This window comes from Ranitomeya imitator, chromosome 7 (genome assembly GCF_032444005.1).
Source record: "Ranitomeya imitator isolate aRanImi1 chromosome 7, aRanImi1.pri, whole genome shotgun sequence".
NCBI lineage: Eukaryota > Metazoa > Chordata > Amphibia > Anura > Dendrobatidae > Ranitomeya > Ranitomeya imitator.
Genome location: NC_091288.1, coordinates 180,706,654 through 180,734,618, shown reverse-complemented (window position 1 = coordinate 180,734,618; position 27,965 = coordinate 180,706,654). Strand labels below are relative to the sequence as shown.

The 27,965-nt window shown below is 42.5% G+C and overlaps 1 protein-coding gene across 1 annotated transcript in view; it reads right to left on the bottom strand.

The window, feature by feature from the left end:
• Positions 1–8,526: 8,526 nt before the first annotated feature.
• The window catches only part of LOC138645087 (uromodulin-like), a 68,580-nt gene continuing 49,141 nt past the window's right edge, over positions 8,527–27,965 (bottom strand). Inside the window, exons 15-18 of the mRNA XM_069734134.1 lie at positions 13,215–13,377; positions 13,033–13,111; positions 10,136–10,171; positions 8,527–9,774 (exon numbers count right to left, since the gene is read on the bottom strand). Of these exons, the coding sequence (XP_069590235.1) occupies positions 9,707–9,774; positions 10,136–10,171; positions 13,033–13,111; positions 13,215–13,377 (346 nt within the window). The 3' untranslated portion in view covers positions 8,527–9,706. The remainder of the gene's footprint in view (positions 9,775–10,135; positions 10,172–13,032; positions 13,112–13,214; positions 13,378–27,965) is intronic.

Below are 27,965 nucleotides of genomic sequence, written 5' to 3'. Positions count from 1 at the left end.
CCGTGGGGTCAGAATGATCACAAGAACGGTGAGCAAAAATCCCAGAACCACGCGGGGGGACCTAGTGAATGAACTGCAGAGAGCTGGGACCAATATAACAAGGCCTACCATAAGTAACACACTACGCCACCATGGACTCAGATCCTGCAGTGCCAGACGTGTCCCACTGCTTAAGCCAGTACATGTCCGGGCCCGTCTGAAGTTTGCTAGAGAGCATTTGGATGATCCAGAGGAGTTTTGGGAGAATGTTCTGTGGTCTGATGAAACCAAACTGGAACTGTTTGGTAGAAACACAACTTGTCGTGTTTGGAGGAAAAAGAATACTGAGTTGCATCCATCAAACACCATACCTACTGTAAAGCATGGTGGTGGAAACATCATGCTTTGGGGCTGTTTCTCTGCAAAGGGGCCAGGACGACTGATCCGGGTACATGAAAGAATGAATGGGGCCATGTATTGTGAGATTTTGAGTGCAAACCTCCTTCTATCAGCAAGGGCATTGAAGATGAAACGTGGCTGGGTCTTTCAACATGACAATGATCCAAAGCACACTGCCAGGGCAACGAAGGAGTGGCTTCGTAAGAAGCATTTCAAGGTCCTGGAGTGGCCTAGCCAGTCTCCAGATCTCAACCCTATAGAAAACCTTTGGAGGGAGTTGAAAGTCCGTGTTGCCAAGCGAAAAGCCAAAAACATCACTGCTCTAGAGGAGATCTGCATGGAGGAATGGGCCAACATACCAACAACAGTGTGTGGCAACCTTGTGAAGACTTACAGAAAACGTTTGACCTATGTCATTGCCAACAAAGGATATATTACAAAGTATTAAGATGAAATTTTGTTTCTGACCAAATACTTATTTTCCACCATAATATGCAAATAAAATGTTAAAAAAACAGACAATGTGATTTTCTGGATTTTTTTTTCTCAGTTTGTCTCCCATAGTTGAGGTCTACCTATGATGTAAATTACAGACGCCTCTCATCTTTTTAAGTGGTGGAACTTGCACTATTGCTGACTGACTAAATACTTTTTTGCCCCACTGTATATATATATATGTATATATATATATATATATATATATATATATATATAATATTACAATTACCTGTATATGACTCACACCTGATTTTTTCTACTGGAAGGGAACCTGCAGACACAAAAGGGAGTATGAGCCAAACATTATTCAATGTTATATATCACATTTAATTACATCTTATAAAAAATTGCTTCAAGACAGTTTAAAGCAGCACCGGCAAAATTGGCAGAGGTGGGGGGGATCGGAGGTTGGCCAGGGGGTGGCTATGCCCGTCAAGTTCAGCAAAAGTGCTGGTGTTTCTTATGCCAGAAATGCTACTCCAGTCCATGATGAGACGCATGGAGACACATATCACTGTGAAGATGTTCTGAATTCATTACATGGCATTCACCGCTTAATGAATTTGGTAAATCATACTCTACAGAGACTTTCATTAAGGGGGCAGACAGGCAACCGTATTTCTCGTGCGAGGATCGTATTGCAATACTCGGACTGACAGCTGCATAGAAATACATCACGCTGTCACCCTCATGTCAGGAGAGATGATCGACCAGTCCATGCACTGCGACGCCGTCCTCGCATGAGAAATACAGTCATCAGTCTACGCCTTAGTACTGGCGTGATAAATGCCAGTCTTAATGAATTGGCCCCTATGATTATATTCACATAGGGCAGATGTGTTGCAGGAATATCTGCATTGGGAAATCTGTTGCATACATGAATGGGTGTTTTTTTAAGATTGTGCATACATTTTTGCAGGACCTGTTCAGAAGAATGGGATAATGAGAGAAATTACTGCAACAAGACAGTCAAGCTATTACCATACAGTGTCAAAACGGCACACACAACTTCTGAAGTTAAACTTTGGAGGTGTGTATAAGAAGAGCAGGACAACATCCATGCAGGAATGTGTAAAAAAATAAAATACAATAAAAACATCTAAAGGTTAGATAGATAGATAGATAGATAGATAGTAGACAGATGGATAGATAGATAAAAGATAGATGGTAGATAATAGATAGATAATAGATAGATAATAAATAGATGACAGCTAGATAATATATATATATATATAGATACAGTATATATATATAGATAGATAATAGATAATATAAAGATAAATAGATGTATAATAGATAGATATATAGAGTGATAGATAGATAGATCTATAGATAGATATAGATAATAGATAGATAGATAGATCTATAAATAGATATAGATAATAGATAGATAGATAGATAGATAATAGATAGATAGATAGATAGATAGATGATAGATAGATAATATTATAGATAGATGATAGATAGATAATAGTTAAATAATAGATATATAGACAGATAGATAGATAGATAGATAGATAGATAGATAGATAGATAGATAGATAATAGATAGATTGATGATATATAGATAGATAGATAGATTAGATAGATTATAGATAGATAGATAGATAGATAGATAGATAGATAGATAGATAGAGAGATAGATAGATAATAGATAGATAGATAATAGATGGATAGATGATAGATAGATAGATAGATAGATAGATAGATAGATAGATAGATAGATAGATAATAGATAGATAATAGATGGATAGATGATAGATAGATAGATAGATAGATAGATAGATAGATAGATAGATAATAGATAGATAATAGATGATAGATAGATAGATAATAGATAGATAATAGATGGATAGATGATAGATAGATAGATAGATAATAGATAGATAATAGATGATAGATAGATAGATAATAGTTAGATAGATAATAGATGGATAGATGATAGATAGATAATAGATATATAGACAGATAGATAGATAATAGATAGATGATAGATAGATAGATAGATTAGATAGATTATAGATAGATGATAGTCTATTTAGTAACTTTTACTACTTACTAAGGTCATCTGCTGGGCTGCAAAATCTCACTTCATAGCATATGAACAACAAGATGGTGGGGTGCAAATACAGCAGCATGTCTTCTAGGAGCATTTTTCTGGCACCCTTAAAATGAAGCCACATCATTTTTACACTTCTGTATATAAGTGAAAGCTCAAAGGAAATAGAAGTGATTTGTCCATGTACCCATTTAGAGTACTGTCAAACAGTGTATGAATAAACATACCATGGAGGTGCCATGCAATACGGTGCCCAAATATTGGAGTCATATGTTGGCCAAACATCACTTCCATACAGGTAGATAAATAACAATGTTATGCAGTGCTGTCACAAGGTGATGTAATAAGGCACAATGCAGTCACCAAATAAAGCAATCCTATACCTGTGCTATACAATGTCTACTGTAATATCAGAGTAATGCTGCTATAACCATAAAGCGTTGTCACTGGATTGATATTAATGACTTATCCTTAGTGGTCACTGTCGGGTACTCACATCCTCTCCAATGAATAGGAGCGCCTCTGCGGTATTACCTTGACATAATATATGTAATAACACGATATATATTGTATACCACTGTTATATTAGTACTTCATTCATTTTAATAGGAACAGATCTGCAGTATCTGGCAGCCGCCACTAAGACGTTGACATTCCTATGTTATTGAGCTCCGCAACAGCAGACGCTAAGAGTAGCTAATTAGTGGGGGTGCCAGGGGTTGGACCCCCATGGATCTGAGATTGATGATCTATCTAATAGATAGATCTCACATGTAAAGCGCCATGGAATAAATGGCGCTATAACAATAAATAATAATAATAATAATCAAGCATACTAACTTGAAAAAAATGTGAATGATGTGGCCCCTCCATCCTCCACGATATATATCCTTTACAAAACATTTTAGTATTAACAGTAATCTTGGAATTCTATAATAAAAGTCAAAATGTAGCGTACCTTGAGCAGAAAGTGCGTTCTTCTGTCGATGAAATGTACTGTCCTCTGTACATTCGCACTATCAATGCATGAGATCAGTGTAGGACTTTTCGTCATATTATTAACACACGATTTGGGACATCCTTGCCAGGTGCAGCCTATAATGGCTATTGTGAGTTACACATCATTAAGCACTTTAATCAATCCATACAAAAGATGAGACATAGTGTAGTCTGCATTGTGTTCATGAGCCGACATCATTTATATAGCGGGAGTAGTATAAATGCTCCAATAAAACAAAGATCTGATGGGCTAAGTGCTCACGAATAGGAGAACTACAGACAACCTGTAAGCATATATGTGTAATATCATCTGTATTATTAGCCGCCATTCATTTCATGTGTTTGTCAATGAGTGTAAATAATCAGAGAAGATAAAGGAAAGGCAATTTATATGCACGTTTTTACTCTAATACAACCATAGCCATGTAATAAATGTTTTAATGAACAATGATTAACTCCTTAAGGATGAGGTCTATTTTGACCTTGTTGACCAAACATCTCTTTTTGTCTCTTTATTGTCCCATTTCAAGGGCCATAAAATCGTTATTGTTTTTCATAGGCTTGTTTTTCGTAGAATTAGTTGTATTTGTCAGTTGCATCTTTTTTAGATAGATGTAACACATTTATTATCTTTTACTAATTCTAAAAACAAGGAGAAAAAAATAGAGGGTGTCTTCTGGAGGTCAGAAGAAGGCAGAAGACCGAAACTTAGGTTAGGGCACCACCATCACCCACAAGAGGTAATGTTTGTACTATGCTAAATACTTGCTTTTGGATTTCTTTGCTTCCCATTTAGAGTCCTATGATTCAAAGACTCTTCTTATACGTAATATTGTGAACCTTTTTGACTATATAATCTTTCTGTGCAGACTCTATTTAGCATGTGTATGGGTGTACGGTGCCATCTTGTGGTTTCCCACTTTTTAGTAACTTTGTTTTTTTCTTGTCAATATAATTTGTATTTTTCATTATTGGTTCTTGTGTATACTTTTTCTTTTTCTGATGCTGTTCCATTGCTGCAGAGATAGTGGTAAAGCAAAGAAACAGAAGGCCAGGCTATTAGGTGCTTCCACTCAGATACATCGAGGATCCAGAGGTATGGATGGATTCAAATTTTTAAAAACTATTATTATTATTTATTTATATAGCACCATTAATTCCTTGGTGCTGTACATGAGAAAGGGGTTACATACAGAGTTATAGATATCGTTTACAGTAAACAAATTTACAGTGACAGACTGGTACAGAGGGGCGAGGACCCTGTCTTTGCGGACTTACATTCTATGGGATAATGGGGAAGAGACAGAAGGTCAGGGGTGCGGCAGCTCAGGTGGTGTTGAGGCGGCAGCTCGGGTGGTGGTGAGGCGGCAGAATGGTTATTGCAGGCTGTAGGCTTTCTTGAAGAGATGGGTTTTCAGGTTCCGTCTGAACGATCCAAGGGTGTTGGATAATCAGACATGTTGAGGTGTGGAATTCCAGAGGATGGGGGATATTCGGGAGAAATCTTGGAGGCGGTTGTGTGAGGAATGAATTAGTGTGGAGGAGAGAAGGAGGTCTTGGGAGGATCGGAGATTACGTGAGGGATGATAGTGGGAGATTAGTTCAGAGATATAGGGAGGGGACAGGTTGTGAATGGCTTTATAGATCAGTATTAGTAGTTTGAACTGAATTCGTTGGGGAATTGGGATCCAGTGGAGGGATTTGCAGAGGGGAGAAGCAGGGGAGTACTGAGGAGAGAGGTGGATTAGCCGGGCAGCAGAGTTGAGGACAGACTGGAGCGGTGCAAGAGAGTTAGCGGGGAGGCCACAGAGGAGGGTGTTGCAATAATCGAGGCGGGAGATGATGGGGGCATGCACAAGAGTTTTGGTAGATTGTGGGCTGAGGAAGGGACGAATTCTGGCAATATTTTTGAATCGTAGGTGACAGGAGGTGGCAAGAGTTTAGACGTGCGGTTTGAAGGACAGGGCAGAGTCGAGAAATATCCAGAGGCAGCGGATTTCAGGTGCGGGAGAGAGCGTGATGCCATTTACCGTAATAGATAGATCAGGTAGGGGGAATACGCGAGATGGGGGAAAGATGAGGAGTTCGGTTTTGTCTACATTGAGTTTTAGGTAGCGAAACTAGCAAAAGGTTGCTCGATATCATATGACACATTTAAATTACTTAATAAAACATAAGCACAATGCATTTCAGCTGGCTAGCCTTCATCAGGTATATATCTGCTATGATCCATGCAGATTATAGATTTTCATTAGCATTGATGGAAGGGAGATGGGGCGGAGCGGCGTGCCTAATAGCGCATTGCAGTCCCACCATTATAACCTGGTCTTCTGTTTCTTTGCTCTACCCCTCACATTGAAACCATTCCCAGGAATTGTCCACAGCTATCACGCTGGCAACAAACCACCATCAGGGATCCATATTGAAGGCATGTTCCTTTCAGAGTTGTGCCGACTTGCACAACTCCATGAGGTGAGCTTAATCGTTGACACCCCACTTTGATGTTACACTTTTAATATTACGCTTAGATGGCACTCCCATTTTTCTCCTTTTTCTCCATTATCAGATAGTGTTAAAGTGAACCTGACACAAACTCCATCACATATCTAAGTTTATCGCACCATGGGTGCCGCCGATGACAGATAAGGTTGCTGAGGAGACGATGTCACCGACTTACCAGACAAACATTGTGGCTGCCTTCACAATATATATTGCCATTTTGGGTCAAAATCTGATCATTCTGTGGTTAGCTCTGGAGCATTTGATGCTGAACATGCTGTTGGTGGAGGAAGCTCAACAGGAGCTAAAAGGTTTATTTGCAGTGGTAGCGAGTCATACGTGTGGGCATCTCATTTATGGGAGTTCTTTTACACACAGCAGACAGTAGAATTGCAGGCTCTGCAAAATGAAAATAAACTGTGGACATACTGCCTTGTATAGACTAGGAACCACAACTGTCCATCACCATATCATTTGGAAAAAAGCAAGGCGGCCAGAAAGGAGATCAAGCCTTCAGTTTTTCTCCTCTCTTTTCTAGTCATGTTCATCTTTCTGTCACTGAGGCCACATCTAATCAGTGATATCATCACCATTGTCATCCACCATTACTGCTTGTCGTACTCCAAGTACACCTCCTCCTTCTCTATCATACAGGCAAATATCCATCCCTTATTTTGTGTCTAGAAAAAAAGACATATTATCCCAGTCATCAGCTTGTTTGCAAACTCTAGTCTGGTCAAGTTGTTGGTGGTGCAGTCATTGGCGTATCACCTTGTGCAGCTTTGGGCAATGACAATACATGAGTTTCATGAGCCATTGGGTGAATATTTTGAGAGACAGTGATGCCTCACTACAAGCAGGACAGGTGATAAATAGAGATGGGCGAACCCAAACAGTAAAGTTCGGCATCCGTACCGAATACCTAATGTTTGGGCACGGACACCGAACACGGACTTCCCCAGGAAGTCCGTGTTACTGTTCTGGTTCGGTCCCCGAACACTGGGTGTTTGTTACGATGTCATGTGCATGACAGCGCGGCAAACATTGCTTCTGATCGGCGGTAAGATCATTATTTTATCGCCAGTCTACACTGTCATAGGAGGTACATATTTCTAATTGGAGGTATTTGCTGATATGATTATTATTACACCTATTACATATTGGTATAGGATTTGAATACCACTTTAATATTATTGCTATTAAATATTCACTTCAACTCATTCAATCTATTAGTCAGTTTTTGTGCGTTAAGCCTGTGATTGGTCAGAAATTGACCAGTGTAATGAATGATTTCCCTATCAATATTATGGCATCATTTTATGGTTGGAATGACTGATTTAAACCCTTATCAATAGACAGTAGATAAAACTTAGAATCCTGTGTAAGTAGAAAAATATCTACCGAAAGTTTAAGTTTCATATTGATCAGTTAATAGTTTAAAAATGTAAGATAGTTATTTTGTTCTGTTTTTAGCTGCAGAGAGCAAGTAACATTTTTTTCTTAAAATGAGAAGATATAAGTTTGTGACAAAGTTGATTTAAAACTATAATATCTAGAGCATTCTGGACGGGTCTAAGAAGTGATAACGCTGACAAGATTATTTGACATGAACTTCTTCCATTAAACATTGGATTTAAGGAGTCTTACTGTACTCAATCAACTACTGGAACAGTATGAATAATATAGTAAACAGCAATGTCAATGAACAATTAGCATATAGTGCATATTGGACAAAGTGTATTTGTGGACCTGAGTATTAATTTAATGCTAAAGGTGTATTTTTCATGTTTTTTTAATTTGTGCATTGGAGGATGTGGCTGCCTCTTTGGCTGTGTATCCTTACCTACCAGCCTTATCTACCAAGGGTTTGAATTTAGAGCTAAGCCTGATTCCCATCTCTTTCCTAGCTCATAAAAGGCCTGTCTGGGCACCTAGACAGGAGAGTCACTAGAGCTATGCGGTCACTTTGACGTGGTTGGATGGGTTTTGAACATTTTGATCATTAGATGTTAACTAAGTACCTTACGTTTTTTGACGTGTGTAGCAATGATAAAATATATTTGTAGGTTATGTTTATGCATAGACACAATTATTGATTCCAAAAAAGTTTATTGATCTGAAAAGCAAATTTTATGTTCTAAAATTATTGTTAATTTAGAAAACATTCATACACTGAATAAAACCCCTATGATTTTCTTCTTACTTTTTATTTCTATTAGCAAGATAATAAATTAGAAAAGTTGACGCTACATAGTATTTGCTGAAAAGCAGCTACTCAGGTTACACCTTCATGATTTATTAAAGCAATTTCGAAAATAAATTCAATGATGGATTAGCCTTGTTTTGTGATAATGATTGGTGGTGGAACTTACAACTCATGGGCCTCAATGCAAAATCTCCAACAGGTATTCCAACTAATAGTATTGATGTTCTCAAATGACCTAAGGGGACCACTTAGATCCTCTAGACTCTAGTGTCCATGTGCTACAGTACCCCTGTATCTACTCTAGTTATGCCCCTGATAATGATTAGTGAGACCCTCTGACAGTAAAGTAATATGGACTGACCATTCCGGTGTTGGATAATACCTAATTCTGTCTAACAATAGTGGCCCCATAATGTTAAAACTTATTATAGAGTATGAAAATTAATTCCAGTAGTGAAGTGCTGCTCAAGTGTAATAATATTAGCGCCGATCAATCTGTTGTTATAAAAGGGGGTTGTCAGTTCATGACCTTAAAGGGGTTGTCTAATCAGAGACCATAATTTTCAGAACGTAGCCATGAAGGAAATCATATTCAGATTCAGACACCCTCAGCAAAGAGCTGGTTTTGTTTGGGAAGCTGATATTTCTGATGTTGACTATGTCAGAGACAATCATTTAGATGACCAAATTTTATGTATAACTCAAGTCCATCAAAGCATAAACCAGTCTGACCAGCTTCTCTTTTGTGACTTACTGAAGGTGGTCCTAAGTGGGGGTCAGTTCTCTATATAATGTCACATTTGCATGTAGCTGAAAAGTGGGGCCCGGGAGTTAATTACTGGTGGGCACTTGGCACCCCAGTCCGACACTGTCTATTATGCTCAGTGTATAATAAGTACGATCTGCTTTAAATGGCTGATTGATAAAATAACAATGAGCTACTGTATATGCTGTCCAAGACTAGAACATCAAAATATAAAGTTCATACTATTGAACATAAGTGGATTATAGATAAAAGATGATCTGATAATATCAATGTTATTCTAATCAATGGTTCATCTGAAGATCTAGCCAAACCAAACTTGGGTCATCAGAAGGAGGACAAATCCAATGAGCGCAGAAAATTCATGTGTGCCTGAAAAAAAAAAGAACATTTTGGAACAAGGATTTTAATATCCGATTGAGTTTTGAGTAGATTAGAAGCTCCGACGGCTTCAATATGAAAAATGGATTCTGAGACAGGCTATTACTGCTTTTTAACTTTATGTAGATTGTTGATTTTTTTATTTAGTCATATGAAGAAAACATAATCAAATTGAAAATAAAGATATATTTAAAATGAAAACCTGATTTGAACAATCGATAATTTCCTGATATCGCATTCTCATTACCAAGAAGAGAGGAAAGACACTTATACATATTTTTTTCAAGCAAAGAAGAAAAACTGGTCATAAAATATACACATACAGTGTTTAAATATTTGTTGTCATACGTACCTATACAGCCAGAAGGTGGAGGGGTTTTAACGTCATCTGTTGAACAATAGACACATGAATTATCCAGAGAGTATGAAATAAGTTACCAAACAGAAGACAGAAATGACCTGTAAACTGAATAGAGCGTTGTATCTGCATCTCCCAGAAGAAAGCTGACATCTGAAGGCTCCTTCGCGATTATGTGGTGATTAGTGTTGAGCGATACCTTCCGATATTTGCAAGTATCGGTATTGGATGGTTATCGACCGATACCGGCAAAATATCGGATCTCGCCGATACCGAGTTCCGATACCAATACAAGTGAATGGGACACAAATATCGGAAAGTATCCTCGATGGTTCCCAGGGTCTGAAGGAGAGGAAACTGTCCTTCAGGCTCTGGGATCCATATTAATGTAAAAAATAAAGAATAAAAATAAAAAATATGGCTATACTCACCCCTCTGAAGGACCCTGGCTGTCACCGCTGCGAGCGTCTGCCTCTGTCCTTAAGAATGCTGTGAGTGAAGGACCTTCGATGACGTCGCGATCAGGTGACCGGTCACCTGACCGCTCATGTGACCGCTCACCTGACTGTGACGTCATCGAAGGTCCTTCACTCAGAGCATTATTAAAGACGGAGACAGACGCTTGCAGCGGTGACAGCCAGGGTCCTTCGGAAGGGTGAGTATAGCCATATTTTTTATTTTTATTCTTTATTTTTTACATTAATATGGATCCCAGGACCTGAAGGGGAGTTTCCTCTCCTCCAGACCCTTGGAACCATACGCACCGCACACTCCGATACCGATTTCCGATATCACAAAAATATCGGAACTCGGTATCGGAATTCCAATACAGCAAGTATCGGCCGATACCCGATACTTGCAGTATCGAAATGCTCAACACTAGTGGTGATATTACCCTAGTAAAGCTTCTTTGCCTTTCAGAGAAAAATATAGCCACAGTGGACCTAGCCACACAAAAAACTGATCTGACAGACTGGTTCGACAGGTGGATCGGCGGTGACTTTTCCCTATTCCACTGCTTGTGATTGACAAGTTTCTCCCTATGCACATACGCAGGGAGAGACCTGTCATTATAGAGCAGCGGGATGGGAGAAGCTGGTGAGAACCAGCCTGTCAGACTAGTCGCCAACGCATTTCAGTCCCTGGCTGCTATTAAACTATGTCTTTCTCTGAAACGTGGCAAGAGAAATTCACTGCACACTCTTTATTATGGCTATGAGTTGAGCAACAAAGTTAGACATTTCGAACCCACCAGGGTCTTTTTCATTAAGTCATTTTAAGTTGTTGGAGCAAGAGGAAAAAATGTTTCTCAAGAGTGGAGGATTGTCCAAGTCATGTGTGATAAGGTGCTATATTGTTGTAGATGGATTTGGCTCTCCCTCGCCTGTATGGCTTAGTGAAAAAGACCCTGGTGGGGTCAAAACGTCTAACTTTGTCGCTCAACTCATAGCCATATTCTGTCTTTATATACTCCCCAAAATAAACTTTTTGCACCACTGAAATAGAGAGTGTGCGGTGAAATTCTTTTGCCTTGGTCTAAACAGTCATGTATCCCGTTGCACTAGCACCTCGAAAAATCAACCGAGAGCACACCAAGCTTCTGAATTTTCTGTGAAGTGACACAGCATTTCAGAGTTAAACATATATGGATGAAATCAGACGGCTAGTGCAGCCAGTGTCTGATACATGCTACCCATGGAACAGCACCATGCATCAGCTGTCAGGTTCCTTTTAAAGGGTTACTCTGCCACATAAGAAGTAACTAGTCACAGGAGACACGGGTATAGCTTTTGCATTAGGACTGGAACTACATGATATATTATTAAATATTTGGGTACGATTTCAACCTGATGTTCTCATTAGTAAAATGCAATTCCTAAAATTCCCTAAAACAAAAAATCTGTTTTAGTCATAATTAATAAAGCCATCGGAATCCATTTTATCTTTTAATTTTCTACATTCTCCACAAACTCCCTAACCTCTTACCAAATACAATAAAGAGTTTTTAAAAAAGTAAAAATATTGAAAACAAATGTGTACAAGTTCAAATTACCTCCGATTTCCCCAGTTAACAATAAAAAAATGCAAACATTTTTGTAAAAAAATACAATTTTGGTATTAACGTGTTCCGAAAATTCTTATCTGTCAAAATCTAAAATTCATTATCCCAATCTGTAAAAATTGTACTGGGGAAAAACAAATCTAAATTCCAGAATTGTGGGGGGTTAATAAATGCAATGAGAAGTGATCAGTAGGTTTCTACTGACTGTGTGACGTCACATACTCCCTGAGGTTCAGTGTCTTGATTCCATCACCTGCCAGGGCCCCCGGTTGCTGCATCGCACTTGTGCACGCTGCTAAACTCCGTGATTTGGCTTCCCTCCAATATCCCACCACTGCTTCGATTTGACTTTTACAACTCATGGTCACATTGGAGACCCCAGAATCGTCAATTACAGTGTAATTTATACTGCAGAGTGAACATAGAGAATACAAAACCCAAAAAACAATTGTGTAATTGCTGTTTGTTTGTTTGTTTGTTTTTTTATTTCACTTCACTTGGAATTTTTTTTCCCCATTTTCCCATTTTCCAGCTTAATGCATGATAAAATGATTGGCGTAATTCAATACTACAACTAGTTCCTCAAAAAACAAGCCCTGGCATTGCTTCATCGGGACAGTTGAAAAACAAAAAAGTTACAGTTCTTGGAAGAAGGGGAGAGAAAAATGAACAATCAAAATCGAAAACTTGCTCAGTCCTTAATTGATTAAAATACAGTATGTCTTGTTTGGGACTTAAAAAGTAGTATAAAAAGACTTATTAAGGAGAATTGATACTGTATACAATTTTACAACTTTTTTTTTTATCATCACACAAGTGATACACTTACCTTTACGCCTAACTGGACCCAGACTTAGCACATAGCTTTTTTCATCTGCGGAACTTCGGGACCTAATTCCAGAACATGACTGCAATAATGGAATGAAAATTGTTAGTTATAAACACACACAAAATGTAAACTGCAAAGAAGCAAAACATTGCAAGACACAATAATGCACAGTGTGTACTTACAGGGGCGCAGGATCCAGCAGTGACGTCACACAGACTGACAGCGCAGTGAATGTAGACATAGCCATGATTGCCGACAAATTTAAACACTTGCAGAGACAGGCGACCTTTTTGTGAGATGCCATTTTCTGGTACGCTAATGGTTGAGTCTTGTTTGTTAGGACAGCTACAGAGGAAAATAATACAAACACCATTAAGGATCAATATCTACAAAGTCAGTCTGAAGATTTACTAAAGGTACCTTCACACATAACGAGATCGTTAACGATATCGTTGCAACGTCACGCTTTTTGTGACGTAGCAACGATCCCGCTAACGATCTCGTTATGTGTGACAGCGACCAACGATCAGGCCCCTGCTGGGAGAGCACTAGAAACACCTATATAATTAATGTCAAGAGATATTGACCCGCAAAAAGACCTAACAAATGAAAGTTAGAAAAGTAAACAAACTATATTCACATAATCACAAATAAAATTAAGGAATCTTAAAAACAGTAAAACACCACAGAACAAAGGTAGGTGTACTTGGAAACCAACATATCACCAACTTTTACCAATCACACATGGTTCTAAGATAATGAAAATGCATTTATAAAAATATAATTCTGCATATATCTAAAAGGGTAAATGAAGGAAGCCATCCAGTTATAATGAAATAATGACAGTGGACTATTGCAGCATATGTCTATAAGGAGATATATGGGAAGATAATTTGCCTAAAGTATCAGAATAATCACAGGACATGTTGACTTGTATATTTATATTTATAATGATCTAATAGACCCCATATTAGCATGGTTACTAATAAAACATATGCAAACAAAAGAGTGCAATGAATAAACACATTAGATATAAAATACATAGACACAAGTAGTCATATAACCTTAGTAGGTAGCTATATTAACAAAGAAACCACATAAAAAATGGCATCATGTGCAAACTAAGTAGTAATATTACCTAATGAGATCAGGTTATCCAGGCACTCACGACACTCGACGTGCGTTTCGCATAGAAATGCTTTGTCCTGGGGGTTCATTGCTAAACACGAACTACCAGCCTGACCACCAACAGAATGCTTAGGCACATGACAATAAAGCACTTAACTAGTTGAGCCACATGCCAGGGTACAAAAACAGTCTCTGCGGGTGACACCACTGCCTCTTCCCCTGTTGTACGTCCATACCAAGCCCTGTGTCACGATACCCGGGTATAAATGCTGCACGGATAACTGCACCCAGCAGCAACAGAGCTGGACCAGACACCGGGTAACTAACCTGATCACCAACAGGACCTTTCACATGAGACAGAGTGACCAGATAAAGCAAAAGGACCTACGATCATGTGACTGAGTGGGAGGTGGCAGGGGGCGGAGCCAGATGCCGGGGAAACAGAGAAGGGACAAGCATAAAAGAATAGTGAAACAAGCCGAGGTCGTAGCCAGAATATTACAAGATACCAACAGTAAAAGAAAAGTCAGAAGCCAAGCCAGGGGTCAGTATTCCAGGAAAGTGAATAAAGCAGGTGACAGCAAGACACAAAGCAAGCCAGCACACACTACAGAGGTCAAGCATACAGACTGCAGAAAACCTATAGCTGACAAGGATGCCAGGTTAGGAGTGAGTATTAATAGCCCTCCCATCTTGAAAGAGAGGCTAAGAACATTAACCCTGAGAGTACAAGACATAACCTTGTCCTATCCATGACACCCTGTCAATGACACAGGCAAAAATGCATCCCACCCTGCATCTGTCGTTGCACACTTGCAACCACCGTCAGCAAGGCCACGTCCTTGTCCTAGCGCAAAGTTCAGTTGTCCCTACACCAGAGGCAACAGAGGCCACAGTTCCTTGGACAACCAAGGAGTAGAGATGAGGGAGACATACACCAGATGCAGCAGAGGCAGGGGAACACTATCAAAGATATAGTGTTTTTTTATCAGATCCTCTCAGTACCTAGGCCCTGATGCGTGGGGTACTCTGACAAGGTGCTGAAATAGTACCTTGTAGACACATGGCGTGAACTGTCTCTCTACGGCTTGGAGGTCCTGGCCTGCCTTGCCACTAGCATTTTGTCAGAGCGGGTTTAAAGTGACACCGGGGGTATTATAACCAATTCACCTGTCAACTGAAAATGCTGACAGGCTAACTCTTACCAAAATGAACAACGGCTGAATTGGCCCAGACTTCTCAACACCACCTGATGACAGCAGCAGAACATAAACTCAAATTCAATTTTTTTTTGTTTTTTTCTGGTCTATTCCCATGCACCCCTTCCCACCAAAACATGGGTAAACGCTTCAGGATTTTGTATTTTTGTGTTGTCCTCCTCCTTCTCCACCATTATATCAGCAGGGTGATCATGTTACTCTCCCTATAAATTTTTTTATGGGTGTTTATGATGCCCACTTTAAGAATTTTGAGAAGTCTACCTCTAACATTCTTTGTTTTCTGGGGCTCTCCAAGACATCTCTTCAAAGGGGTATTGTAGTGCTTCCTTCTAATTTTTGGCATCCCTTGCACTTAAGGTACCATCACATTTAGCGACGCTGCAGCGATCCAGACAACGATCCCAATCGCTGCAGCGTCGCTGTTTGGTCGCTGGAGAGCTGTCACACAGACAGCTCTCCAGCGACCAACGATGCCGGTCCCCTGGTAACCAGGTTAAACATCGGGTTACTAAGCTTAGTAACCCGATGTTTACCTTGGTTACCAGCGTAAACGTAAAAAAACAAACACTACATACTTACCTTTCGGTGTCTGTCCCCCGTCGCTGTGCTTCTCTGCACTGACTGTGAGCGCCGGCCGGAAAGCACAGCGGTGACGTCACCACTGTGCTCTGCTTTCCGGCTGGCCGGCGCTCACAGTGCAGAGAAGCACAGCGCCGGGGACAGACACCGGAAGGTAAGTATGTAGTGTTTTTTTTTTACGTTTACGCTGGTAACCAGGGTAAACATCGGGTTACTAAGCGCAGCCCTGCGCTTAGTAACCCGATGTTTACCCTGGTTACCAGTGAAGACATCGCTGAATCGGCGTCACACACGCCGATTCAGCGATGTCTGCAGGAGGTCCATGTTATGATCTGGTGGCCTAGGAGCAGCATGAGACGGACTCTGGAGAAGGTGGTCCCTGTACTGACCTCAAACTCTGAACCTAGCAGCGCAACTAGAAGTAGCCGTGGGGGGTACCTGACACTCCCTAGACCCCTTGGCACAGCCTAAGATCTAACTTTCCCTAAAGACAGAAACAGGAAACCTATCTTGCCTCAGAGAAAATCCCCAAAGGATAGATAGCCCCCCACAAATATTGACGGTGAGAAGAGAGGGAAATAACATACGCAGATATGAAATCAGATTTTAGCATAGGAGGCCATACTAGCTAAAAAGAAAGAATAGAACAGAGTACTATGCGGTCAGTATAAAAACACTAGAAAATATCCACCACAGAAAATACGAATCACCACATCTGACTAAAGACATGGGGGGTATATCTGCATCTCCAGAGCCACAGCTTAGCTGCAAAAAATCCTTCACAGACAAAGCTGAACAAGACAAAAACATAAATATGCACAGAACTATAAGGTCCACCGCAGGTGGACAGCAAAAACAAAGCCAGGACTTATCTTTGTAGAAAAGCCCAGCAAACTGGAGAGACCAGCAGGGAAGTGAATCCTTCAAAAACAATGGACAACTGGCAGGGACTAAAGAGTCCAGCAAGGCTATATACCCCAGTCAGTTTTGCAATTAGTAGATACACCTGTCCAATCCTGCAGTCCAGTCACAACTGCATTACCCTCTACAACCACCGGAGGGAGCCCAAAAGCTGAATTCACAACAGGTCCAGGGACGAAATAAAGTTCTGGACTTTCTGCTCTGACCAACGATGGCACAGCAGGATCCTGATCGCTGCTGCCTGTCAAACTCAACGATATCGCTAGCCAGGACGCTGCAACGTCACGGATCGCTAGCGATATCGTTGAGTGTGAAGGTACCTTTAGTGCATATACTTTACCAGTGTAGGAGACCCACTCCACAATAATGGGAAAACAATTTTTTCCTGAGGCTCCACCGTCTAGTTGATGGGACATTTTCAAGTGGTTGTCACATAGGGTGTTCTCACACTGAGTACATGATTTCACAGCCAGGACAGGAGACTTTGTACAGTAAGTACAGAAGATCCTGGTCTCCTCCATATCAGGCTGAGTAGATGTGAAACGCTTCACTAAATTCCCCTGCAGGGTTGATGAAATAACAGTACTTGATGAAGCAACATTAAACTAATAGCTTTCTTCAGGGCTAATTCAAATAGATTCTATTCTCCAATAATACCATTCTTATCTGCAATTTGTGCAGGGTGAGTTGTTGCAGTAGAAATAGCATATTACAGTCCTCTATTCAAGGATTATTGCCTTATAATCCTTGCTGCAGCAAACTAAAAAAAATCAACGATACATCTATTCTATTCCCGACTAACAACACTGCAAGCTGAATTTAGTGTAGGGATAGGTGCTAGGTGTCATCTGCTGGAAGTGAGTGTTAATTAATTCTGGTCACATACATCTCTTCCACAAGCCATAACTTGATTGCTTTTTTTCCTTGCACGCATTGACAGATTCATGTTTTTTACTGTGATCTGTACTCAGAAATTCATCACAGCAGGCAAAATTAACTGATTTAATGTGTCCATTCACAGTTTTATTGTAGCAGCTGTATGTAAGAGATATTGGTGGTAGACTTTACTCTAATGGAGCTGGAATGATCATTTCTGAACTCTCCAGTGCTTTTTCTCCATTCATTTTGGTTTCTTCTTGAAATATGTTTGGGGTCATTGTTCTGCTGAAAGGCCCAAGACCTAGGATGCAATCCCAGCTTTCTGACACTGCACAGTACATTACAACTCAAAATCCTTTGGGAATCTTCACATTTCATGATGCCTTGCACATAGTCAAGGCACCCAGCGCCAGATGCAGCAAAACAACCCCAAAATATCTTTAAAGACTGTAACTACTGTGTTCTTTTATTTGTAGGCCTCATTTACAGTAAACAGTAGAATGATGTGATTTACCAAAAAGCTCTATCTAGGTCTCATTTGTCCACAAGACGCCTGCTGGCCCTCCAAAAATAATGGAGGCAACCTGCTGGCCCTCTATAAATTGTGAGAGATGCCTACTGAGCCTCCAAGTTTCAAACTTTACAGTATTAGTACGAAAAAGAAAATGTGCCCACCTCAGATGGATAAAGTATACTGCGGTAGCAAACATTGTGACTTTCATATTCCCTCCTTCATAAATTAAAAAATATCTGTCTGATCATGTCTCACACACCAAATTGCGAAATAGGGTATTAAAATGTTAAAATTACATTTCCTGATGGATGTTTTTTTCACCATTGAAGCCATGCAAATGTGCCAAAATGCAGAAAAAACACTCCTTGTGAATATAGCTCAAGCTGTGGAGTAGCATTTTTTTCTCTTATTTATTTTGCCTTACATACAAGTCTAAACATTTTTTTCCAGTAATATCTATTTGATCTTCAATGTTGCATGCTTTATTTTCAGTTTGTAAAAGTAGCGTAATAATCTGACAACATTGTTCCCAGCAGGGACTTGGGATTCAGAGATTATTCCAAGGGTCTTTCCCATGCTGTTCCCATGTCATTTCAACACTGTTTCCACTGATTTCAACAATTTTTAGACCCCTCCAGACCTCCGGGTGGGGGGTAGGGCTGCCAGAAATATGCTTGAGTTTCCCATTGACTTCCATTATACTTGCTACTAAGGTCAAGCACCCGAGCATTACCATTGCTCCCACATCACTAATAAGCACCAATTTATGGTGCCCAGTTCTAGCACCCAGCACATATGGGTATAGTGGATGTCAACCACTTCCCCTTGTTTCCATCATCCAATAGCAAATAGATGAAACTGGGGTTGGGTTCCCCTCCTCCAAAGCTCCAATAACAACCTCAGAGTTAGTCTTTATGGTGCAAATACACCTGATGTTTCATAAATATGTACTGCATTTATCGGACTATAAGATGCACTTTTTTCCTCCAAAAATGTGGAGGAAAATGAGGATGAGTCTTATAGTCCATATGCACCTCCTCTGGCTGTGGATGTGGAGGTAGGGGAGCAAAGCGGTGGAGTAGTGGGTCACAGGAGGCAGGAGATGGCGGATGCCACTAACTACTGTGCCCGCTGCTAAAGAGAAATGAATATTCACTGTTTGTCACGCCCATACATGGTAGTAGAGAGCAGTGAATATTCATTGCTCTTTAATAGCTGACCTGCTGTTAGCCGCAGCTGCTGGCTTCCTGCAGTTGCTGGGCGTTCATGTGTGCCCGCTACTTAAGGGAATTGATATTCACTTCTATCCACTCCCATAGGTGTGGAATACAGTGATTAGTAATTTCCTTAGTAGTGGGCACACGTGAAAGCCCGGCAGCTGTAGGAAGCCAGTGGCTGCAGCCAACACTGTGTCCACTAGAGTTGAGCGACCTTGACCTTTTTAGAGTCGAGCCGGGTTTTGCGAAACCCGACTATGTCCAAAGTCGGGTCGAGTGAAATCGGCCGATTATGACGTAAAGTCGGGATCGACCGAAACACGAAACCCAATGCAAGTCAATGGGGCAGCATAGTCGGCAGTGAGTGGGGGCCAGGAAAACACCTAGAGTGCCCATTTTAATGTCAAAACCATCCATTCTTCTTAATGAAGCTTGTCAAGCGTAATTTACCTTATAATAATTGGAAGGCATTTGAAATTGGGGGTCATTTGGCTAAAGTTGTGGGGGGTAGGGCTGGTTCAAGTAATTAGTGGGCCCAGGAAATCTGGACCACGTCACGGCAGTGGAGCAGGGAGAGGTAAGTATTTCAACTTTGCAAGTGCTGTGAACCTGAGCAAGCAGGGGGGGCCCACTCGTTGGCATTGGCACTGGCACAGGGCCCCTCAAAGTACAGCGGTGTGTTTGCACGGCGGGGGCGCCTCCCACCGGCAGCAACACTTTTGCGTACTATGAGAGGCCCTGTGCCAGTGACGTCGCCAACTAGTATTCCTCCCCCCACCTGATGAAGGAACCTGCACTTTCATCTGCACCTTCCTCTTTGTCCCCGTGTAAGGTGGTATGGTATGCGGGAAGAGCAACCTGACTTTCAGCAGGGTCACAATGTTGTTGTGTAGCGTGCACGGGGAATGTTGCGTTATGGGTCAATGTACCAGCAGACTCATCTATCACTGGCTGGGCAATGGGCAGGATGAGGAGGAAACACAGATATAGACCCAAAGAATAAAGTTGGCTAAATGCAGTTCAAAATTGGTAACACAGGAATAACCAGGGGGCATTGCAGTGGAGGACAACTGGAATGAGAGGCTGACACAGAGAGTAGGGCCAAATCAGTAAGTAGTCGAAATGCAGTTCAAAATTGGCAACCGTAGTAAACAGGCGGCACAGCTTTGTTCAGTGGAGGAGAACAGCAAGGAGTGGCAGACACCGATAGTAGGCCCCAACCCAACTAGTAGGCCAAATGCAGTCTAACATTAACAACTACTTAACGAGAGGCTGAAAATGGTATTTCAGGACAGGAAACCAGGAGAACAGCAAGGAGTGGCAGACACCGATAGTAGGCCCCAAACCAACTAGTACGCCAAATGCAGTTGTTCCATTTAACCACAATTTAATGAGAGCCTGAAGATAGAAGCTCAGGAAAGGCAACCTGGGGAACACCTTGGAGTGTAACACACCATCTCTCTCCACCCCATACCCATTTTGTAGGCCTAATGCTGTGTACTTTTCTACAACTACTAAACGAGAGTCGGAAGACCGAAGCAATGGCAAGGAAACCTGGGGAACACCTTGGAGTGTAACACACCATCTCTCTCCACCCCATACCCAATTTGTAGGCCTAATGCAGCCTACTTTCCGACACCTACTAAACGAGAGCATGAAGATCGAAGCTCAGGAAAGGCAACCTGGGGAACACCTTGGAGTGTAACACACCATCTCTCTCCACCCCATACCCATTTTTTAGGCCTAATGCAGTGTACTTTTCTACAACTACTAAACGAGAGTCGGAAGACCGAAGCAATGGCAAGGAAACCTGGGGAACACCTTGGAGTGTAACACACCATCTCTCTCCACCCCATTCCCCATTTTTTAGGCCTAATGCAGCCTACTTTCCGACACCTACTAAACGAGAGCATGAAGATCGAAGCTCAGGAAAGGCAACCTGGGGAACACCTTGGAGTGTAACACACCATCTCTCTCCACCCCATACCCATTTTGTAGGCCTAATGCTGTGTACTTTTCTACAACTACTAAACGAGAGTCGGAAGACCGAAGCAATGGCAAGGAAACCTGGGGAACACCTTGGAGTGTAACACACCATCTCTCTCCACCCCATACCCAATTTGTAGGCCTAATGCAGCCTACTTTCCGACACCTACTAAACGAGAGCATGAAGATCGAAGCTCAGGAAAGGCAACCTGGTGAAAACCTTGGAGTGTAACACAACCTGTCTCTACACCCCATACACAATTAGTAGGCCTAATGCAGCGTAGTTTCCAACAGCTACTAAACGAGAGCCGGAAGATCGAAGCTCAGGAAAGGCAACCTGGGGAACACCTTGGAGTGTAACACAACCTCTCTCTACACCACGGAAGGGCTGATTCTTAGGAAGGAAGGCTGTTGTAAATAAGCATTGCGCGTCCGAGGGTGATTATATTCTTATTCGGTATCTACTCACCCTCGGACGCGCCATGCTTCTTGATTTGTAATTAATGTTTATTTGCAATGTGCTTTTGACTTACTCAATTATTTTTTTAATTATTGATTTTATTAAATTAATAGTTTAACATCTTATTGGAAATAATTTAAAGGAGACGCGACAGGACAACACTCGGTGGATGCCATATCTGTGTTAACAACTCCAAAAAACTTTCAGTTAACTTCTTGCAGGAGAAAGAAATTGTAGCTGTTGGACCTTTGTAGTACAGTTCCAGATATTTGTTGTGTGTTTGTTTTGATTGTTAAAATGTCTGCATTTGAGATCTCAACACGATCTTATTTTTTATAATCAAATTAATTTTTTAAATATTTTATTAGGTTGGTTCAAGGGGTACACGGGCCGCAGTAGACAGGTCAGTCGAGGCCTAGTGGAAGGAGGGACCGCAGATGCGCCACTGTTTCACCCATACACAATTAGTAGGCCTAATGCAGCGTAGTTTCCAACAGCTACTAAACGAGAGCCGGAAGATCGAAGCTCAGGAAAGGCAACCTGGGGAACACCTTGGAGTGTAACAACAACCTCTCTCTACACCACGGAAGGGCTGATTCTTAGGAAGGAAGGCTGTTGTAAATAAGCATTGCGCGTCCGAGGGTGATTATATTCTTATTCGGTATCTACTCACCCTCGGACGCGCCATGCTTCTTGATTTGTAATTAATGTTTATTTGCAATGTGCTTTTGACTTACTCAATTATTTTTTTAATTATTGATTTTATTAAATTAATAGTTTAACATCTTATTGGAAATAATTTAAAGGAGACGCGACAGGACAACACTCGGTGGATGCCATATCTGTGTTAACAACTCCAAAAAACTTTCAGTTAACTTCTTGCAGGAGAAAGAAATTGTAGCTGTTGGACCTTTGTAGTACAGTTCCAGATATTTGTTGTGTGTTTGTTTTGATTGTTAAAATGTCTGCATTTGAGATCTCAACACGATCTTATTTTTTATAATCAAATTAATTTTTTAAATATTTTATTAGGTTGGTTCAAGGGGTACACGGGCCGCAGTAGACAGGTCAGTGGAGGCCTAGTGGAAGGAGTGACCACAGACAGGCATCGAAGGCCTAAAATAATAACACATGGCTGTAGGCAATTTTAAATTGGTTCCAGGGGTACACGGGCAGCAGTGCCCTGGTCAGTGTAGTAGTAGTTGAAAGAATGGACCGCAGACAGGCATCGAAGGCCTAAAATAAAAAAATTGGGCTGGCTGTAGGCAATTTTAAATTGGTTCCAGGGGTACACGGGCAGCAGTGGTGTGGTCAGTGGAGGCCTAGTGGAAGGAGTGACCGCAGACAGGCATCGAAGGCCGAAAATAATAACACATGGCTGTAGGCAATTTTAAATTGGTTCCAGGGGTACACGGGCAGCAGTGGTGTGGTCAGTGGAGGCCTAGTGGAAGGAGTGACCGCAGACAGGCATCGAAGGCCTAAAATAATAACACATGGCTGTAGGCAATTTTAAATTGGTTCCAGGGGTACACGGGCAGCAGTGCCCTGGTCAGTGTAGTAGTAGTTGAAAGAATGGACCGCAGACAGGCATCGAAGGCCTAAAATAATAACACATGGCTGTAGGCAATTCTAAATTGGTTACAGGGGTACACGGGCAGCAGTGGTGTGGTCAGTGGAGGCCTAGTGGAAGGAGTGACCGCAGACAGGCATCGAAGGCCTAAAATAATAACACATGGCTGTAGGCAATTTTAAATTGGTTCCAGGGGTACACGGGCAGCAGTGGTGTGGTCAGTGGAGGCCTAGTGGAAGGAGTGACCGCAGACAGGCATCGAAGGCCTAAAATAATAACACATGGCTGTAGGCAATTTTAAATTGGTTCCATGGGTACACGGGCAGCAGTGCCCTGGTCAGTGTAGTAGTAGTTGAAAGAATGGACCGCAGACAGGCATCGAAGGCCTAAAATAAAAAAATTGGGCTGGCTGTATGCAATTTTAAATTGGTTCCAGGGGTACACGGGCAGCAGTGGTGTGGTCAGTGGAGGCCTAGTGGAAGGAGTGACCGCAGACAGGCATCGAAGGCCTAAAATAATAACACATGGCTGTAGGCAATTTTAAATTGGTTCCAGGGGTACACGGGCAGCAGTGGTGTGGTCAGTGGAGGCCTAGTGGAAGGAGTGACCACAGACAGGCATCGAAGGCCTAAAATATTAACACATGGCTGTAGTCAATTTTAAATTGGTTCCAGGGGTACTTGGGCAGCAGTGCCCTGGTCAGTGTAGTAGTAGTTGAAAGAATGGACCGCAGACAGGCATCGAAGGCCTAAAATAAAAAAATTGGGCTGGCTGTAGGCAATTTTAAATTGGTTCCAGGGGTACACGGGCAGCAGTGGTGTGGTCAGTGGAGGCCTAGTGGAAGGAGTGACCACAGACAGGCATCGAAGGCCTAAAATAATAACACATGGCTGTAGGCAATTTTAAATTGGTTCCAGGGGTACACGGGCAGCAGTGCCCTGGTCAGTGTAGTAGTAGTTGAAAGAATGGACCGCAGACAGGCATCGAAGGCCTAAAATAATAAAACATGGCTGTAGGCAATTTTAAATTGGTTCCAGGGGTACACGGGCAGCAGTGGTGTGGTCAGTGGAGGCCTAGTGGAAGGAGTGACCACAGACAGGCATCGAAGGCCTAAAATAATAACACATGGCTGTAGGCAATTTTAAATTGGTTCCAGGGGTACACGGGCAGCAGTGCCCTGGTCAGTGTAATAGTAGTTGAAAGAATGGACCGCAGACAGGCATCGAAGGCCTAAAATAAAAAAATTGGGCTGGCTGTAGGCAATTTTAAATTGGTTCCAGGGGTACACGGGCAGCAGTGGTGTGGTCAGTGGAGGCCTAGTGGAAGGAGTGACCGCAGACAGGCATCGAAGGCCTAAAATAATAACACATGGCTGTAGGCAATTTTAAATTGGTTCCAGGGTTACACGGGCAGCAGTGGTGTGGTCAGTGGAGGCCTAGTGGAAGGAGTGACCGCAGACAGGCATCGAAGGCCTAAAATAATCACACATGGCTGTAGGCAATTTTAAATTAGTTCCAGGGGTACACGGGCAGCAGTGGTGTGGTCAGTGGAGGCCTAGTGGAAGGAGTGACCGCAGACAGGCATCGAAGGCCTAAAATAATAACACATGGCTGTAGGCAATTTTAAATTGGTTCCAGGGGTACACGGGCAGCAGTGCCCTGGTCAGTGTAGTAGTAGTTGAAAGAATGGACCGCAGACAGGCATCGAAGGCCTAAAATAATAACACATGGCTGTAGGCAATTCTAAATTGGTTACAGGGGTACACGGGCAGCAGTGGTGTGGTCAGTGGAGGCCTAGTGGAAGGAGTGACCGCAGACAGGCATCGAAGGCCTAAAATAATAACACATGGCTGTAGGCAATTTTAAATTGGTTCCAGGGGTACACGGGCAGCAGTGGTGTGGTCAGTGGAAGTCTAGTGGAAGGAGTGACCGCAGACAGGCTTCCAAGGCCTAACATAACAAAATTGGGCTGGCTGTAGGCACTTTAAATTGGTTCCAGGGGTACATGGGCAGCAGTGTATGGTCAGTGGAAGTCTAGTGGAAGGAGTGACGGCAGACAGTCTTCGAAGGCCTAACATAACAAAATTGGGCTGACTGTAGGCACTTTTAAATTGGTTCCAGGGTAACACGGCCAGCAGTGGCCTGGTCAGTGTAGTAGTTGTAGAAAGAAGGGACCGCAGACAGGCTTCGAAGGCCTAACATAACAAAAATGTCAAAACAATGGTATTGTCAGTGCCAGGCATTGAAGGATGTCAGCGCCTAGACTACACATTGGTGAAGCTGTGAGAGATAATTTTGCTAGTGGTAGAGCACTGTTTGAGCTGGGGGGGGGAACTGTCTTGTGGCCGGCGGTACAGGCACAGGGCCCCTCATATTACAACGGTGTGTCTGACGTTGGGTGCGCACCACCACCGCCAGAGACACTTTATTGTACTATGAGGGACCCAGTGGCAGTGCCGTCGACCAAAAGCGGCCACACCCACCTCTTCAGACAAACAGCACTCTCAAGGGTCCAAGCGCAAAGTGGCGATAGCACGGCCCCGTGTGGGGAGTTTGGCCATTTCGTGAGGTGGAAACATGTCGTATGCTGGACAATCAGGTGAAGAAAATTACGAGATTGGAAAAGTCATTCAGAATAGTCCACAGGCAAGACCTTTTCATAGGAAAGCTAGGTGTCAGCCGGGCAGGGTGGGGCAAAAGATTTTGAAATCCAGTTGTGGTTCATTTTAATGAAGGTTAGATCATCTACATTTTGGGTAGCCAGACGAGTCCTTTTTTCTGTTAGTATTGAACCTGCAGCACTGAATACTCTTTCTGATAGGACACTAGCTGCCGGGCAAGCAAGCTCCTGCAATGCATATTCTGCCAATTCTGGCCAGGTGTCTAATTTGGATGCCCAGTAATCAAATAAGAATGACGGTTGAGGGAGAACGTCGATAAGGGATGAAAAATAGTTTGTAACCATACTGGACAAATGTTGTCTCCTGTCACTTTGAATTGATGCTGCAGTACCTGTCCTGTCTGCGGTCATAGAAAAATCACTCCACAACCTGGTCAGAAAACCCCTCTGGCCAACGCCACTTCTGATTTCTGCCCCTCTAACACCTCTGGTCTGCTGGCCCCTGGAGCTCGTGTGAGAACGATCACGGGCGCTGTGTGCAGGGAATGCCAGAAGCAAACGGTCAACAAGAGTTGATTGTTTTGTTGCTAATATTAGTTCCAAGTTCTCATGTGGCATAATATTTTGCAATTTGCCTTTATAGCGAGGATCAAGGAGGCAGGCCAACCAGTAATCGTCATCGTTCATCATTTTTGTAATGCGTGTGTCCCTTTTGAGGATACGCAAGGCATAATCCGCCATGTGGGCCAAAGTTCCCGTTGTCAAATCTGCGGTTGTGCTTGGTTGAGGGGCAGTTGCAGGCAAATCTACGTCACTTGTGTCCCTCAAAAAACCAGAACCCGGCCTTGCCACGCCACCAATTTCCCGTGCCCCCGGGAAAGCTTCCTCATTAAAAATATACTCATCCCCATCATCCTCCTCATCCTCCACCTCCTCTTCGCCCGGTACCTCGTCATGTACACTGCCCTGACCAGACAATCGCTGACTGTCATCAAGGCTTTCCTCTTCCTCTGGTGCAGACGCCTGATCCTTTATGTGCGTCAAACTTTGCATCAGCAGACGCATTAGGGGGATGCTCATGCTTATTATGGCGTTGTCTGCACTAACCAGCCGTGTGCATTCCTCAAAACACTGAAGGACTTGACACATGTCTTGAATCTTCGACCACTGCACACCTGACAACTCCATGTCTGCCATCCTACTGCCTGCCCGTGTATGTGTATCCTCCCACAAAAACATAACAGCCCGCCTCTGTTCGCACAGTCTCTGAAGCATGTGCAGTGTTGAGTTCCACCTTGTTGCAACGTCTATGATTAGGCGATGCTGGGGAAGGTTCAAAGAACGCTGATAGGTCTGCATACGGCTGGAGTGTACAGGCGAACGGCGGATATGTGCGCAAAGTCCACGCACTTTGAGGAGCAGGTCGGATAACCCCGGATAACTTTTCAGGAAGCACTGCACCACCAGGTTTAAGGTGTGAGCCAGGCAAGGAATGTGTTTCAGTTGGGAAAGGGAGATGGCAGCCATGAAATTCCTTCCGTTATCACTCACTACCTTGCCTGCCTCAAGATCTACAGTGCCCAGCCACGACTGCGTTTCTTGCTGCAAGAACTCGGACAGAACTTCCGCGGTGTGTCTATTGTCGCCCAAACACTTCATAGCCAATACAGCCTGCTGACGTATGCCAGTAGCTGCCCCATAATGGGAGACCTGGTGTGCAACAGTGGCAGGTGCGGATGGAGTGTTTGTGCGACTGCGGTCTGTGGACGAGCTCTTGCTTCTGCAGGAGGACGAGGAGGAGGAGGAGGAGGAGGGGGTGCGAACGGCTACAGACAACTGT